General features: G+C 39.2%; 1 protein-coding gene across 2 annotated transcripts in view; it reads right to left on the bottom strand.

The window, feature by feature from the left end:
* pdgfc (platelet derived growth factor c) overlaps positions 1-16666 on the bottom strand; it is a 51888-nt gene that overhangs the window by 14844 nt on the left and 20378 nt on the right. For both annotated transcript variants that reach the window (XM_079630479.1, XM_079630480.1), the window contains 2 exons: positions 8982-9177; positions 1569-1749 (listed from right to left, as the gene is read on the bottom strand). In XM_079630479.1, the coding sequence (XP_079486605.1) occupies positions 1569-1749; positions 8982-9177 (377 nt within the window). The remainder of the gene's footprint in view (positions 1-1568; positions 1750-8981; positions 9178-16666) is intronic.

Below are 16666 nucleotides of genomic sequence, written 5' to 3' on the forward strand. Positions count from 1 at the left end.
AATGATTTTATGATAATAAAACATTTCGAACACTTTGATGCACACAGACAGACAATAATCAAAATGCAACTCCTGTCCACAAGGCTCCTGAATACAAATGTTTGGTGAGCAAGAAAACAAAAACTGTGCACACTGCGAGTCAGGGCTGAAGGAGTCAGTGTTGGAATTGTAGGTTCCAGCTTGACATCCTCCTCCACAAACACTATAAATAGAGCTCGATTCAGCCACACCTTCTCTGATGCGAGCTCTGTGTCCAGAAACCAGCCATAACACTCCACCTCCTCTGCAACAGAGCATTGCTCAAAGAAAAACACCACATTTACACAACATTTTACATATAAACATACCTAATTTGATATCTAAAGGCCAAAATAAAATGTAATGTAGGGGGGAAAAACCCTAAAAATAGCAAAACTAAAAGTACCATTTCCATGCAATGATTTGTGCCATTTTTCAGAAGATATTTTTAAAGCCACACCATTACACATCCACTATTGTTAGGACATCAGCATCGAAGCCAGAAATGAACTACATTACGTTTATACCACAGAGAAGGCCGGAAAACGAGATCTATTATTCTTATTCAGTTCAATCATCGTTCGGCTCTCAAAACAGCAGAAAAGCAGGTCAGTTCTGAAAAACACGTGCAGATCCACATCAGCACTTTCAATGAAAAATCACCTTGAGTTCAGAAGGAAATGGCATATGGAAGTGCCATATGAATTTTTCTTTGCCTTTTAATCATCCACAGCCGCATTTGTCCTGTCTAATTTTGGTGCCCTATCTTACCACTATCAACACTACAATAATTACATTTCATGCAGCCATTATCTACCAAAAGGAGATAAAGAACACCTTTGTTCACTGGAATACAATGGGAGCAAATTTCGCGCAACGTAGCAAAGCGTTCAGACATGCTCTGAAGGCTCAGTAAACAAATGCAAGGGAAAGTGGAGTCATAAAACTTTGACAGGCATCACACATCAAAGCCAAGCATGTCTATTAAATCATTTCAGGGGAATAATCCTTTTCAAATGTGCCGTGTGACGCCTGTCAGGGTGTAAATTAAAGGGAGGAAACTGAACCATGGCCAAGGTGGAAAACACCGTAGCACGCCCCGCTGTGGTTTTCACCACCACATAAAGTGAAACATTGAGGAGAAGGTCTCTGAGGTAGGAATACGATTAGAACTTGAAATTTCCAACTTAGTAAGGGCCATTTAAGGTTGCCAGGTCATTTAAGAGGAAGGGGATGGTGATTACAGCAACAGATGCATTGTAATAAAATGTTTTTATTTTCACGATCCTTTTATTTTTTGGCCCCAGTTTTTTTCTCAAGTACATCTCTCTTCAATTATTTTATTTCTGTTCAACAAAGCTCACTGTATTTCTCATAAACACCTAATTATCCTTTGCACACTGTGTATTTAAGTTAATCAGGTGTAGAGATAATTAGCACAGGGCCATTAGGGATTAACGATGTTTTCAACAAAAACGTAGCCGGCCCTCTCAATAAATGTTGCATAAGCATTACACAAAGAAGAACAAGGTGACCGAGTGAGTTCTTACCTGTTGAAGCAAAGTGTAACGGATGCAGAATCCCGGGTCTGAGGGAAAGTATTCATCAGAGACGAAGCGGATCAGGAACTGGTTCCCCTTGGATATCTGGGGCCCTGGAACCATCTGTGAGCCACACCAACGACCCAACACTATCCCTCCAACAGGCTCCTCCACCTCCACATAATCATACCTACAACAGCAAACACACTGATTTACTACAGAGATCAATGAATCACTAGGATTCAGGTCGTGTTTACACCTGGTATTAACATCCATCTGGATCAGTGTTATTTTAGTATTATTGAGACCATGATACTTTTTGAGATACTGTTAGTTTATCATTTTAATTGTAGTTCAAGGTTCCTTAATTTTGTTGTGTTTTTGTCATTTTAATTAAAATTTCTGTGTAGTAATGAATTTGTATTTCAGTTTTAATTTAGTACATCATGTAACATTAGTTACATCAAATTTTCCACATCAAGTTTTACAGTTTCCACAAAGATATTAAGCAGCACAACCGTTTTCAACATTGATAATAATATTAATAAATTAATCTTTCTTGAGCACCAAATATGCATATTAGAATGATTCCTGAAGGATCATGTGATACTGAAGGCTGGAGTAATGATGACAGGAATCATCACAGGAATAAATCACATTTTAAATAGTTCAGTTATTTTACAATATGACCATTTTTACTGTATTTCTGATCAAATAAATGCAGCCTTGGTGTGCATTAGAGACAAAACAACAAAACAATTTTGACCGACACCACATTCTTTGAACAGTAGTGTATATGAAAACAAGGTAGAATTATTCTCAATATGTCTATCAAATCAGCACAGGGAGGTGTGGACATTTTTTTTCCCTTTAATATTTATTTGCCACAACAGAGGTTAAAAGATAAGGGCCATTTGGGTGTCTGTTGGTGTTATGACTTTTTATTTTATTTGTATTTTTTACTTCCTATCAGAAGTACAGGCTCACGACAGGATCTGGGCTGCATCCGGAAACTTAAGTGTTGCCTTCGGAGAATGCATTCCATGGTTGGTAGGCATCAAGGCACGTCCAAATCCAATGTTAGCTTCACTTCCTGTCTCCCGAGATACCTTCATCTGATCGATTTTTGAAAGCAGTATATGTATCCTTCACTGCCTTTGATATCCCACAATCCTCTGCTTTCCATTCTGAGACAGTTGAGCTAAAAAACAATGATGGTGTCTAAAATATGCAGTTGGTGGTCAGTTTGTGTGTAAATGTCCGTTTTTGACCAAAGTTTTCCACTTCTGATGTCATTTCTAGAGAGAAATTACTATTGTATTAATTAAATATTAACTTTGTTATCATCAAAGCTCTTTCTATTGTGCTGTGAATCATCAAACAGTTAAGCTGCCTCAGAAGTCTGTCTAAAATCAGTTTTGTATAGTAACTGTGCGCAAACGCTGCCTACAAAGTCATTGCCTGATAAGGCAGTGAGGCAGCAAGTCCGCTGCCGAAGTTTTTGGACACAGCCCTGGTGTGACGTCAGTCCTGCCAGAAGCATGTGATGATGCTCACCTGAAGCTAACTGTGCCTCATTGCCACTGCAATAAATCCAGCACCATGTCAATCCTGTTGGCCACCAGGCAGCTTCTGTAACGTGCCTGAACGCGGGGAAACTGCTAGCAAGAGATGATTTGAGGGGAGGTTTACACTGCTCTGTCACAACTATATAGTAAATTCATCATTGTCCATTATCATCGAGTGTGAGGGAAGGCTTACGGCTGTGAGGCATCTAAATACAGGTCTAATGCTTTGAAGGCCTACACAGGGAACTATGCCAACTAAGCTATTTACAGACACACTATTACACATGCATTTAAACAAAGGTAATGAGGAAAGATGGGAAAAGTAGAGGGGAAAAACAGAGAGAGAGACAGAGGATACTGAGAGAAAAATTGTGCTGAAAAGCTTGGGAGAAAGTGAAGAGTGAATAAGATTAAATGAGGACTACAGACATGTAAGCTCATAAATTATATTTATCTGTATTTGATCTCAAGCTAATATGCTAACGGATTAGGCTTTTCATAAGCTACAATAGCTGTGACCTAGAAATCCATTCTCACAAGCATTCAATGAACCGAAGAAGCTATAAACCGAAGCATGGCTAAATGTATTATCTCAATCACCCTGATGGCACTGCAGTCCACAGAGAACATGAGAGTTAAATCTATCAGTTATTATGACGTCTAAAAAATCGTCTATCCAAAATCGCAACAAAGCAACTGAAGGATTGTTTTGCATCTACTTCGGGGGAAATCACACCTAATCATATGATAAAAAAAATATATAATTACTCCTAAAACGGTATGATTTGACTGGTTATACAATAACTTTTCATGCATGTACTGTACCCTCTGTACAAAAGCACCCATTCAGCAAATACAGTGGCACACCGGGGGAAACTGTCTGTCTAATAATGAAGAGCACCTGCTGAAATAATAGCATCATTAATTTAAACTGTATATTAACTGTTAACACTCCGTTCACTAACGGAATTATGTTAATGATGCAAAGATGTTCGCAAAATCGCTGTTTCCCCAAAAGGACTGAAAATTACAGAAGGCAAACTTACAAATTGGACACAAGGCTACACATTCACAGACAGGCTCGTGCAAGTGTGTGTATAGTGATAAAAAAACAAATCGGCATTGGGTACAATATACCGCTCTCTATAACTTATACTCACACACCTGGTTGAACTGGATTGTGCAAGTACCACATGCTAAGGCAGTGTACCTTAAGTGAATTCTCCCCTAATGTCTCTCATTGCCCTCTTTTGGGCTCTAAATTACAGTCTTTGGATGCAACTTGGCCTGAACACAATGGGCTGAGCATTTTTTTTTTTTATAAAGGAAAGAAAAAACAGCAGCGTTGAGGTTGTTATCCCTGCCTGCATGGCCTCAATGCTCCTGCAGTGTTCAATAAAGGCTGGTTTCAGTCGCCGCAGCCAAAGCCTGTTAGTAATAATTTGATTGGACAGAAATACTTTCCCTATTCTCAATGTCCCAGCACAACCGTTTGGCTTTCTGGAATCATTGTTTGCTCTCTCCCCGGCCTGACACTAATGCTTCAAACCACATTCAATAAAAACAACACAGGTCATCACCCATTGCACAAAAAACAAACACTTGCTGGTTAAACAGACATCGGACACCTGCATTTCTGACACACAATCGTATATAAATATATAATACAATAAATCCAATGAACAGGTGTCCATATATCAAGCATTAGCTACTGAATATAACATACTATCAACGTTTTCTCTGCCCATGATTCTTTTCTACCTCAGAAGACCATAAAGCAGAGGGGTTCGTCTCGTTCCCAGTGACAATTTAGGCAGATGGCTCATCAATAATGTACTGTGATTTCACTATTACCAGGTTTACATGCATACATTTACTCCACAGAAGCTCAAGTAGGACAGAAGCATGGAAGAGCAGCAGATATATTTGAGAAAATATGGCACGACATCAGAAAACAAGCACTGGGTGTTTGGGATGGAAACAAGGAAAAATGAGATTTCAGCTAATAGCTCGTCACAAAGCAAAACAGCAATTTGTGCTTAACATCTTTTACCTTAATTTATTAACAGAGAGGATGAGTAAGTAATCACATTAAGGAAGTTGTGTTATAGATTATTGTGAAAGATATTAATAAAGATACACAATGTTCAAAAGTTTAGGGTCGGTAAGACTATGTTTTTGAAAGTAGTCTCTTATGCTCTTAGGCTGCATTTATTTGATCAAATTTACAGTACAAACAGTAATACGGCTAAATATTACGGTGTAGAATAACTTTCTACTTTTATACATTTTATATTTAATTGAATATTAAAATTACTTTGATCCTGTGATGACAAAGCTGAATTTTCAGCATCATTACTCCAGTCTTCAGTATCACTTGATCCTCCAACAACATTTGATGCTCAAGAAACATTTCTGATTATTATCAAAAGGTTGAACATTTGTGGAAAGTTTTTTTTCAGGTTTCTTACTATTCTTACAGGAATCATTCAACATAAACCTCAATGACAAATATTCCTGTACATTAAAAAGGGTACTGTTGATCACAATTCAAATTCCTAATCGTTGCGTTGACAAACCTATTTCTTATGTGTCCTTTCAACACTCTTCAGCTTTGTCATCAAAGACAGAACCAACATTGTAAAATTTCCTAAGTAGTACAGAAAATCTGGCCCAGTTTTCGTATCGGTCTGAACAAACACACAGGATGATGAGAGCGGTCTGTGGTGGCCTGTCGGCTCTGGGCTGGGCTTTGCTAGAGGCAGCGTGATAGGATTCAGCATGCAGCTTTATTACAGTTTATTCCAGCCCAGATGCTTTGATTCGATCCAAACAGAAGGGGCTTTTTTTCTTCATTAACTGGCATTAGATCATCATACCAATGTGTATTAATGCCTTTAAAATATTTATAGCAACCATATATTGAAAAGCAGTAACAGAGGACATCAATGACAGTGCATGGTGAATGTGGTTGTGTGTGTTTTTGTTTTGTTTTGGAGTGCCTTTGGTGACTATGTATGTGTATGTGCCATCACTTGTTCAATAATGACTTTAATAATTTATTGCTGGTGCAATCATATAGACCAAGTCACTGCATGCCTGGTAGGTAGGTATATATATTGTAAAACATATAAACACAGATGACTAACACACACACACAAAGTCTTTCCAGGTCAAATACACTTTGACTCACGGCAAAAATCCAACTCCAACCCTACACGTTCCTCAAGGCCACAGCTACTGATTTAAAGAAAGTGGACAAGCAGGCACAAATTCATAGCATCAATGTGGGAAAGTAGGAAAGGGTTCTGTTTTGTTCACCTATCGGTGTGATATGTCTATTAGCAGGGAATAAAGCATATTTATAATTTAAAGTCAATATGAAAAAAAAAAAATAATAATCTATGGATACTGTTTACTTCATACACATTCCTGGTCTTATTGCGAATACTTAATCCATGTAAAATAACTTCTCTTTCCTGCTGACATCTCACACATGCTATTGGAGAATTTTAACCAATAGGCAAAAAGCTATAGGGATAGAAGAGTATATTCGATCTTACACCATTCTTCTATGTTACACCCACGTTTTACCATCCAACCAATTCCTGAAGGCGAAAATACATTCCTTCACATTGAATATATATTATATAAAAAAAGTGTCACATGTAAAATGGGTTGCGATTGGCAGTTTGTTGAATTTATATAAGATATAAAACTAAGATCTAATAAGATCAATAAATCAGGACATCTTCAATAGATCAATAAGACTTCTAAAAGAGGACTAAGGGGTCCATTAACCGAAACAGTGTTAATGTGCCGTTAACATGAAGACACTGGATATACACGCAGCTGGCAAGACTCCAGAGGTCCCTTTTGAATGGGAACTCGCACTGTGTCTTAGGACGCTAATGGGGAATGTCCCCAATTTTTTCTGGTCTTCAAGAGCTGTTTGTTTGTGACGTGTCGAAGGCAGTAATGTCAGCTAAAGCTTTCAGGAAGTGCGTACATATGTGTCAGCTCTATCTGATACCTGATGATACACACGACCTGTGCGTGATATGATCGGGCGAGGAGCATCGCTCAGTCCTCGAGGGGGATGAATGCGAGCATTGTGAGAGTTTCTCTATGAAGAAACTCCACTCTCATTTGTCCCTTTTTTCAAGGGAATTGGGATAATCATCTGTGCCCACGTGGATCAGGACCTGCTGCAAATAAGACGGGCAGGAGACGGAGATCATGGGGCTCTCAGATGGAGCTTGCCGAGGGATTTGAGAATGGTATGGCTATTTCTCATTCTTTAGTGCCCCAGCGTCCTAGGATGCACTGTCTCGTTCCCCTTCTCAGGGAAACAAGGTTACATCTGTAACCCGAGACAATTAGCTGATAAGAGTGTATGAAAACACATTATCTAATTGATCATTAACAAAAAATAAAACTACACCTATTTACTTGTTTAAGTACAAGAGCACGGTCACAAATCACTTCACATGAGGCTTGCAGACAATGAGGAACCTTTCACAGGTTGTGTCCACAAGTCAAGAGGATATAATGCTAGAAAAAAAAAACATTGTTTTTTATCAATAACTGGCAGAGGCCTACAAGCATTTTTTCCACATGAAACCAGCAGCTATGAGAAGGTCATCATTGAGATTCTGGGAACTAAAAATGCACAGATGTGCACGTCTACAATCGATTGCACCATAAAGCAAAACAGAGGCATGGACAGAGGCCTGGAAGGAAGGAAGGAAAGCTAGCCTATAATTGAAAGGGTCTTTAATGTGGATTGGCTGGCTGAGCTGTATGTGAGTGTACGTCTGGTTTAGTATGCGCCTCCAGAATCTCAAACAGATGCTATGGAGTTACATAGGAGACTTGGAACTAAATATGCACAAAGCAGAAAGGGCTGTTCTTTATGTCACTGTATCAGTCATGGAGAAAATAAATATATAACAGAACATAATCACTTTAGGGGTGGGCTTTTCATTATTCATCAGCCTTCTTGCAGCACAGCCAATCTCCTAAATGGCCTCCTTTCGACTCTAAATCTTAACAAATGGACGTGGTCACAACAAGCACATACATCTCCACTGTAATCCCCCCTACCCCCTCCCCCCCTCCAAGCCCACATACACTTATACTGCTTCATTGTATATGGGTGCTTTATCTTACATCTGACCCTGTCAAGAGAGTGCAATGGATGCCTGATGCTGCTTGTTTAGTAGTGCTGATTTGTCGCATGAAAGGAAACGCTTGGGAATTTTTCAAGCTCTCAAATCTTCTAAATCACCTCCTCTCTACAGTTTCGGTCTAGCCTTGATGCTATATTGAAACCCGCCTGTTTAAATCAACTGCCAGCTTTGGCTTGTCCTAGACTGTCACAGCCCTAAAGAACCATTTAAAAAAAAAATCTGTTTAATTTGTCAGGTACCACAGAAAGTATTTTAAAATCTAAAATTAAATTTAAGTGCTGAGTCCATAAGAGACATAATGATTAACAAAATCCCTGTCTAATGAATTTAGTCAAAAACAAGATCACAAATAAAAACAAAAAACAAAAAGCAGAATGCATAAATATTTAATAAATATCAATAAAAAACTTCTCTCAATTGAACAACCACCTTCATTAATAATTAATACACAATATTGCTCTTCAAAGATATGGAACATAACAACAAATTATGGTTTTTGTAATGTCTACTCAATGATTTACTCATTTTCAACAGTAAGTCTATAGTTCTTTTTATTTTATTTTTTATTCCCTTCTATGCTTTCTCCATGTTAAGATTATATTGTCTCTCTCTAATTGTGCATGTGAGGTCTAGCAAGTGACCAAAGGGTCAGAGTCTCTTACTTGCAAATGCCGTCCTCTGCGTCCTCCAGGCCAAAGCGCGGATCAAAGGTCAGCTGGATCCTGGAACTTTCTGTGACTGCCACCAGCCGCCACACTATAACTGTATTCCGGGGATATGTGTTGGGGAATTCAGGACTTTGAATGATTCCATCCACAGTAACACTGAGGACCTTCTCGTGTTGAGACTCATGCACTCCTTCAGAAGAGAAAAGAAAGGTGTATTAGTAAATTTTTGAACCTGCATAACTCAGAGCAGAGAAAGAACATGTCATACAGTCATTTGTGAATAGTACTTTTCTTTTTCTCTTAAATGCAAATGAACATCAAACTGGATTTAGCTTCTAATGCATCACAAATAATATGGATTATGCGGTGCACTGTGTGAATACTAAATAATTGATCACACAAAGCAAGGATGAAGCAAACTTCTGTTTTTATTGAGCATTGATTGACTGCAAACCTGATAAATCACATTATGGGAGTGATAAAAGAGAAACTATGGAAATGATTATGCAATATCAACACCATAAAACCAGTAGAATGATGTTCTACTATTTGCCAACACAGCATACGCTTAATGAACATCCGTGTATCAAAGCAATATTGTGCTTTGATGTTGCTTCACCATAATATTTTTCAATTATACATCCAGATAAGAAAGATGAATCAGTAGCTATAAAGTGTTATTTATAGTGACATGACAGCTGGAAATGGCATTCCTAGTTGTAACAGTAAGATAAGAATTAAAGCTGGGTTGAAAAACATTGGAAACTTGTGAAGGTTGTTCTGCTACAATCAATTGTAGTTCTTAGAGCTCTGATAGTTTAACAGTACAGAGAAATGCAAGGTGAAGAAGAAAACAAGTTTGAAATACTTTTGAGCTCAGTGATTCTGATTTTGCAGGACAACAGAGGTATGCCAAAATTTTAGTGGTGTTTAAATCTAAAAAAATGATTACACACCGATTCACTTGCTACTGTTATGACAAGATTTACAGAGTTGTTCCTCCCTAAAGGGGGGAAACAAAACTATAATGGCATCCATAATACAGCACAAATAAACTTTTTTTGCCAGGGAATGAAAATGAGCTCGTAGAACACAATGGTGACTTCCAACATGCTTTTCACTTAAAACACCACTAATTTATCGTATTAGTGGTATTATTTACCGTAATTAATCCTATAGTCAAGATTCAATGCCACATTCTGCATTTGTGAATGCGGAGTTAATTTGCTTATTTACATATTTATGAGGTTAAACGCATTGATTGGACAAGTACAAGCAGCACACAATCGGTTCTAAAAACCACTTACCCATCAGTGCAAATGCCGCCATGCATATCTGCACTTGTTAAGTCTGGTCGTTTGCAGACACAATATTTCCCGACAGACACAAACTCTTAAAAGTTGTGTGAATGTACAAAAGTGAATGAATAAGATGATTGGTTGCCCATTAAATTTAACATCAACGTGTTTCACAGTGTATAATCTTAACATTCAGATTTCACATTCCAGGGTCAAAAGTAGTGAGAATTACTAGAGTAAAAAACAGTCTGTACCAGAGTTTTAAAAGGACGTTAAAGCCAGGGTTAAGTGGGGTAAGAAAAGCTTACAAGTATTTCTACATGTGCTGATGCACTTTCGCCAACATTTCACAACAGTTACATCACAGCAAAAATAACTAATAAAGAACCAGCCTGAAAATATTTGTTTCAAAATAGGTAGAAATGATCCTTAGAAAGGGATGCTTGCTTTCCGTCCAATAAAATGTTATTGAATTCTGAAAGTGGATTGAAATCTCTCTTATCCTGTTGTTGTACTAGGTCCAGAAAATAATGTTTGATGCAAACAGACAGCTGTTGAAATGCAAAACCAGTGCTGGTTTTACAGGCATGTCACATTCAGAGCCCACCCAGGGGAAATGCACATAGATTTTCTTTCACACTCCAATCCTCGAACACACACACGGCTCCATCAAGTTGTGTGGCAAAGCCAGTGTCAATAGGTATCCTGATCCGTTACGGTGATGATACAAGATCTGAAACGCTCTTCCCTGTCTGAATTAATCAGCAACACCAGAACTATTCACCTTCAAAAGGAAGACAAAAAACCCCAGCACTTTTCTATGCTGTATTTCCAGGTATCAATACATAACGAATGAGAAACTATCAAAGGTCATTGCTTCCTTTCAAGTATGTTGTATGCATGTACAGTGGGGAGAACAAGTAATTGATACACTGCCGATTTTGCAGGTTTTCCCACTTACAAAGCATGTAGAAGACTGTCATTTTTATCATAGGTACTCTTCCACTGTGAGTGACAGAATCTAAAACAAAAATCCAGAAAATCACATTGAACGATTTTTAATTTAATGATTAATTTGCATTTTATAGCATGACATAAGTATTTGATACATCAGAAAAGTAGAACTTATTATTTGGTACAGAAACCTTTGTTTGCAATTACAGAGGTCATACGTTTCCTGTAGTTCTTGACCAAGTTTGCACACACTGCAGCTGGGATTTTGGCCCACTCCTCCATACAGACCTTCTCCAGATCCTTCAGGTTTCGGGGCGGTCGCTGGGTAATACGGACTTTCAGCTCCCTCCAAAGATTTTCTATTTGGGAGACCACTCCAGGACCTTGAGATGCTTCTTACGGAGCCACTCCTTAGTTGCCCTGGCTGTGTTTCGGGTCGTTGTCATGCTGGAAGACCCAGACACGACCCATCTTCAATTCTCTCACTGAGGGAAGGAGGTTGTTGGCCAAGATCTCACGATACATGGCCCCATTCACCCTCCCCTCAATACGGTGCAGTCGTCCTGTCCCCTTTGCAAAAAAGCATCCCCAAAGAATGATGTTTCCACCTCCAAGCTTCACGGTTGGGATGGTGTTCTTGGGGTTGTACTCCTCCTCCTTCCTCCAAACACGGCGAGTGGAGTTTAGACCAAAAAGCTTTATTTTTGTCTTATCAGACCACATGACCTTCTCCCATTCCTCCTCTGGATCATCCAGATGGTCATTGGCAAACTTCAGACGGGCTTGGACAGCGTAGTGTGTTACTAATGGTTTTCTTTGAGACTGTGGTCCCAGCTCTCTTCAGGTCATTGACCAGGTCCTGCCGTGTAGTTCAGGGCTGATCCCTCACCTTCCTCATGATCATTGATGCCCCAGGAGGTGAGATCTTGTATGGTGCCCCAGACCGAGGGAGATTGACCATCTTGAACTTCTTCTATTCTCTAATAATAGAGAATGTGAATGTGACGTCACACGTTTCACTCTGCGTTGCATTTCGGGAAGGCGCAGCCATCTTTGCAGGATACGCTATCCGTTGTCATGGTTTCTTCAACAGTGAGACCGAGAGAAATAGCGGCAGAGAGAGAGAGAGCAGCTTGATATTTTTTTGCATTTTGCGATACGGCACAGTTTTTTGGGAATAAATGGAGAAGGAAGCGAAAGGAAAGTGACCATCAAGAGAGAAGAAAAAACAACGGCAGGCAGCGCTATTTAGAGAAACTGCTTGACATCAACAACATGGACCCGTACGACCTGCCAGCTACAGAATGGACGAAAGACCCAGAAGCACTACCACCTTTCACACACCCTGACATAATTAACGTTACCTGGTTTATGGTATCAGTGCCTAGAAGATGCAAGAGTTTAGAAGCTTTCAGTCATTAGAAGCCTATGAACAAGTCTGCTGCGGCTGGGTGCAAGACTTACAAACCCACAAACCTGTAAAAGTCGTAAGCTCAGTCATACTTGAGGTTTCTGGCATCATTCAAGTGTGGAAATAAATCTGATATGAATCTGATACATGCATTTGCACCTGCCGCGTAAGCGGACAGATCGTACATTCAGTCAATGCGAGTCATACGTCATTGAAAATAGTGACTTTTTGAAACATTTCGTGGTCCAGTCAGATATATCTATAACAAATTAAACAACTGTAGTTGACTAGCAGAGTATTGATTTAGTTCGTTTGTGTTAAATAAAAGGCGATCTGGCGCTAAAATGTGTTGCTTTTTTTTGTCACTGCTGTCAGTTTATTGACAAGCAGTTTCTCTAAATAGCGCTGCCTGGCGTTGTTTTTTCTTCTCTCTTGATATAGTCGTTTTCCTTTCGCTTCCTCCTTCTCCATTAATTCTTACAAGCTGCTTGCCTGTTGTCCTGTAGCCCATCACAGCTCTGTGCAGGTCTACAATTTTATCCCTGATGTCCTTACACAGCTCTCTGGTCTTGGCCATTGTGGAGAGGTTGGAGCCTGTTTGATTGAGTGTGTGGACAGGTGTCTTTTATACAGGTAACGAATTCAAACAGGTGCAGTTAATACAGGTAATGAGTGGAGAACAGGAGGGCTTCTTAAAGAAAAACTAACAGGTCTGTGAGAGCCAGAATTATTACTGGTTGGTAGGTGATCAAATACTTATGTCATGCAATAAATGCTAATTAATTATTTTTAAAATCATACAGATTCCGTCTCTCACAGTTAAAGTGTACCTATGATAAGAATTACAGACCTCTACATGCTTTGTAAGTAGGAAAACCTGCAAAATCGGCAGTGTACTGTATCAAATACTTGTTCTCCCCGCTGTATATACAAGGATTGGCAAATGACTTATTTATCCCTCCACAGTGCGGATGACAGGTCCCATCACAAGCAGCAGTTAATGCTGAATGATGTTTCAGGAGTCACTGGAAGAGTAATGACTGAACCAATGGGGTTTTGGAAAGTTCTGGGGAACAGCTCTGAGGTGTATCAGCAACCACAAGAGATAGAAACCCGAACACTCTGACATCCATAACTAAAGGAAGGAGCAGAACAGAGAGAGAGGAAGGAGCAGAATGAGAGAGAGAGAGAGAGCGAGGAGACTGTTTAGATCATCAAAACTCAATATGTTTGACTAAGACTCTGTGTGACTTGTTTATAATAGGCAGGAGGAAAAATTTAGAGTGGAAAAAACAAGAGACAACTGATATAATTTCTCTCTGTAAACATGACAGGGGCTGCTTTGATGTCTCTTTCTCATGTTGTGATTAAATGCACTCTGGGGAGGAGATGTGAAAGACAATACACAAGTCACTTTTAAACAGACAAACTTTTGTGCACGTCCCAAAAAAAAAAAAAAGTATATCAAAATTGACGCTCGACACGCAGAAACCTGGAATGCCCCGCAAACTATTGCCCGCTTTAAGAATAGACACCTTTGTCAATGTTAGGGAGGCAAAGCAAGATCGCTCATGCTCTCCGGAGTTGAGAAGCATTTTGTGTGAAAGATATCCAAACAAAAAAAAAGCCTGAGGCCCGTGGAACAGTGTTGAACACCTCAGATCTGTTTGCAGCACAAGCCTAAACCCTTTATGGATTCAGTTATATAAACAGATCAGAGTTGGCTACAGCTGCCAAGGTCTTTGAAGTCCCTTAAAAACGAGAAAGAAGGGGCCTTTCCTCAGCATGTTGCAGCATTTGCCCAGCTGACTGACAGCTTCTTGTCAAGCTCTGTATTAATGTTTATAATTCTCTTAGGTTTCTGGTGTTAAGGCAGGCCCCCTATTGTTGAGGCCTATGATTGTAAGCTGTTGGAAGTTATTGGAAGGAGGGAAAAGGTGCATTCCTGTTCTCAAAACGCTAATGTAACAGGAGCAGATGTAGCTGGTCTCTTAGTGGAAAAGACATGGATCATCAGCCTCATGGGCTTCAGTCAGCTCTGCATCATTCACAGTTAAATTAAGAATACCAATCCAATTCAACACTTTAATTCCAAATAAATTTTAATTTCAAGGTGGCAAACAGGATGCAACATTTATTAATTTACATTAACATTTAACTTACCAAGTTACCAACTCTGTGGAGAATATGAGCGACACATTTACATACAGTATATGATCTGATATACATGAACTAATTGTTTTGTTGAAAAATCGGAAAACCCTCTATTGTGTGACTGCACTTAAATCCAATTCATAAAAACTTGTTCAGTCAATCCTATTCAAATTACATTTCCTGAGGTGGCATGGTCAATTCAAAGCATATTACCTCATTATTAAAAAGAACCAATGGATTTTGCACAGCAACACTGCTTTTTGTATTATCAATTTGACTGAATTCTGCACCTCAAAACTCCAACAAACCACTTTACATTGTGCCGTTTCAGTAAATCACAATAAGACCAAATAATCATAAAAGCCTGTTCTTCGTTAAGATTTTCCATTAAAAAAAGTAAGACGACCGCATTGCTTGCAGCATAAATTATAACTGATACTTAAACAAGGAACGGTGCGTTTTACAATGAGTTTAACGAATGAGCTCTTAAAACAGAACAGGGTGATTATAAACCAACAATCCGGACATCATTTCTCGGGGAAAAAAATGTTAAACAATATGTGAGGAATTTCTGGTAAACAGCTTAATTCAAAATATAAGGGACAGGAAACCTAAAGTTATGTAATGATTGTTCAATCAAACTGTATTTGTGCACTTCATGTGGTGTTTGATGTCATTAGATACTGAACCTCAGCCTTGTCACTAAAACTCGCCTTGTTGGATTTTTTAAATTTAGGCTTAGTAGGGATTGAGAGAGGTTCTGTGTCTGTGCTTTGAGATGACCTCATCTCTGGGTTAAATAATGTCATATAATGATCAGAGGCTGGCCCCTTGGGTGCATTACCTCAAACATGACTTTTCCTTGACCCACTTCTCTTTCCCCCCCCTCTTCTCTCTCTCCTGAGGAGAACGCTACACTGATTAAGGTAGGAAGCTGAGCATGAATAAATAAGGGCTCACAGTGCTACCATTGTGCCTTGTTCACATGTTAGACCTCTGACTGAGCCTGAAGTTTAAATATTAACCTGGCAGCGGTAGAAACAAAGACGGCACAGCCATTCACAAGTGCATGCGTCAGCATGTGCATAAATAAAAACAAAAACAGAGAGAAACAGATTCCTCAAACGCTTTATGATGCATTATTTGTGTCATACATATGTACTATTTATGCTAAAATTGACCACAAAGGAGACTCGAAAGGAATGAAAGGTATTTTGAAGGACAATGAGGTTAGACCCCATTGACTTTTATTATGTAGACACAATGAGACATTCTTCAGAATATCTATGTTCCCCAGAAGTCATAGGTTTGGAGCAACATGGATAGATCACCCAAAAAATGTAATTTACTTACGGTTAATTTGACAATGCACATTTAGAAAAGCAAATCAAAGCTCTAGCCTACTACTTTTTGCAGTCCACTCTGATCAAGTTGTAATATGTTTGGGGTTCAGAAACTGCATACAAGAACGAGCACTGCAATCAGTCGAGCACATAAAAACTCTTTCAAACCCTCGTTGGAAATTTGGCATAATAGCACTACATTTCACTCAATTCATATTTCCCAGTTGTCTGGCAGAAGGCCTTGATGTCCGTATTTATTTCACTCAAGAAAGTTCATGCTAGACATCTACGCTAGTGCCCGTAACAGCATTTAACAACATAAAGTGCTAATGTTTCTGATTCCAAGGGACTTGTTCAGGCGCTGTCTGTGTTATAATCCCCCATATGTCGGGAGCGGACTGCAGCCGGCTGGTGAAACTGTACCCCACGCTTACCATTCTCCCCCCTTTGCGTGCTGATTTTACCCCCCTGCTTTTAAGTTGCTCTTACATCTGCTCATGATTAAGGGTTTGTGGCGGT

Source organism: Phoxinus phoxinus, assembly GCF_949152265.1.
Source record: "Phoxinus phoxinus genome assembly, chromosome: 12".
NCBI lineage: Eukaryota > Metazoa > Chordata > Actinopteri > Cypriniformes > Leuciscidae > Phoxinus > Phoxinus phoxinus.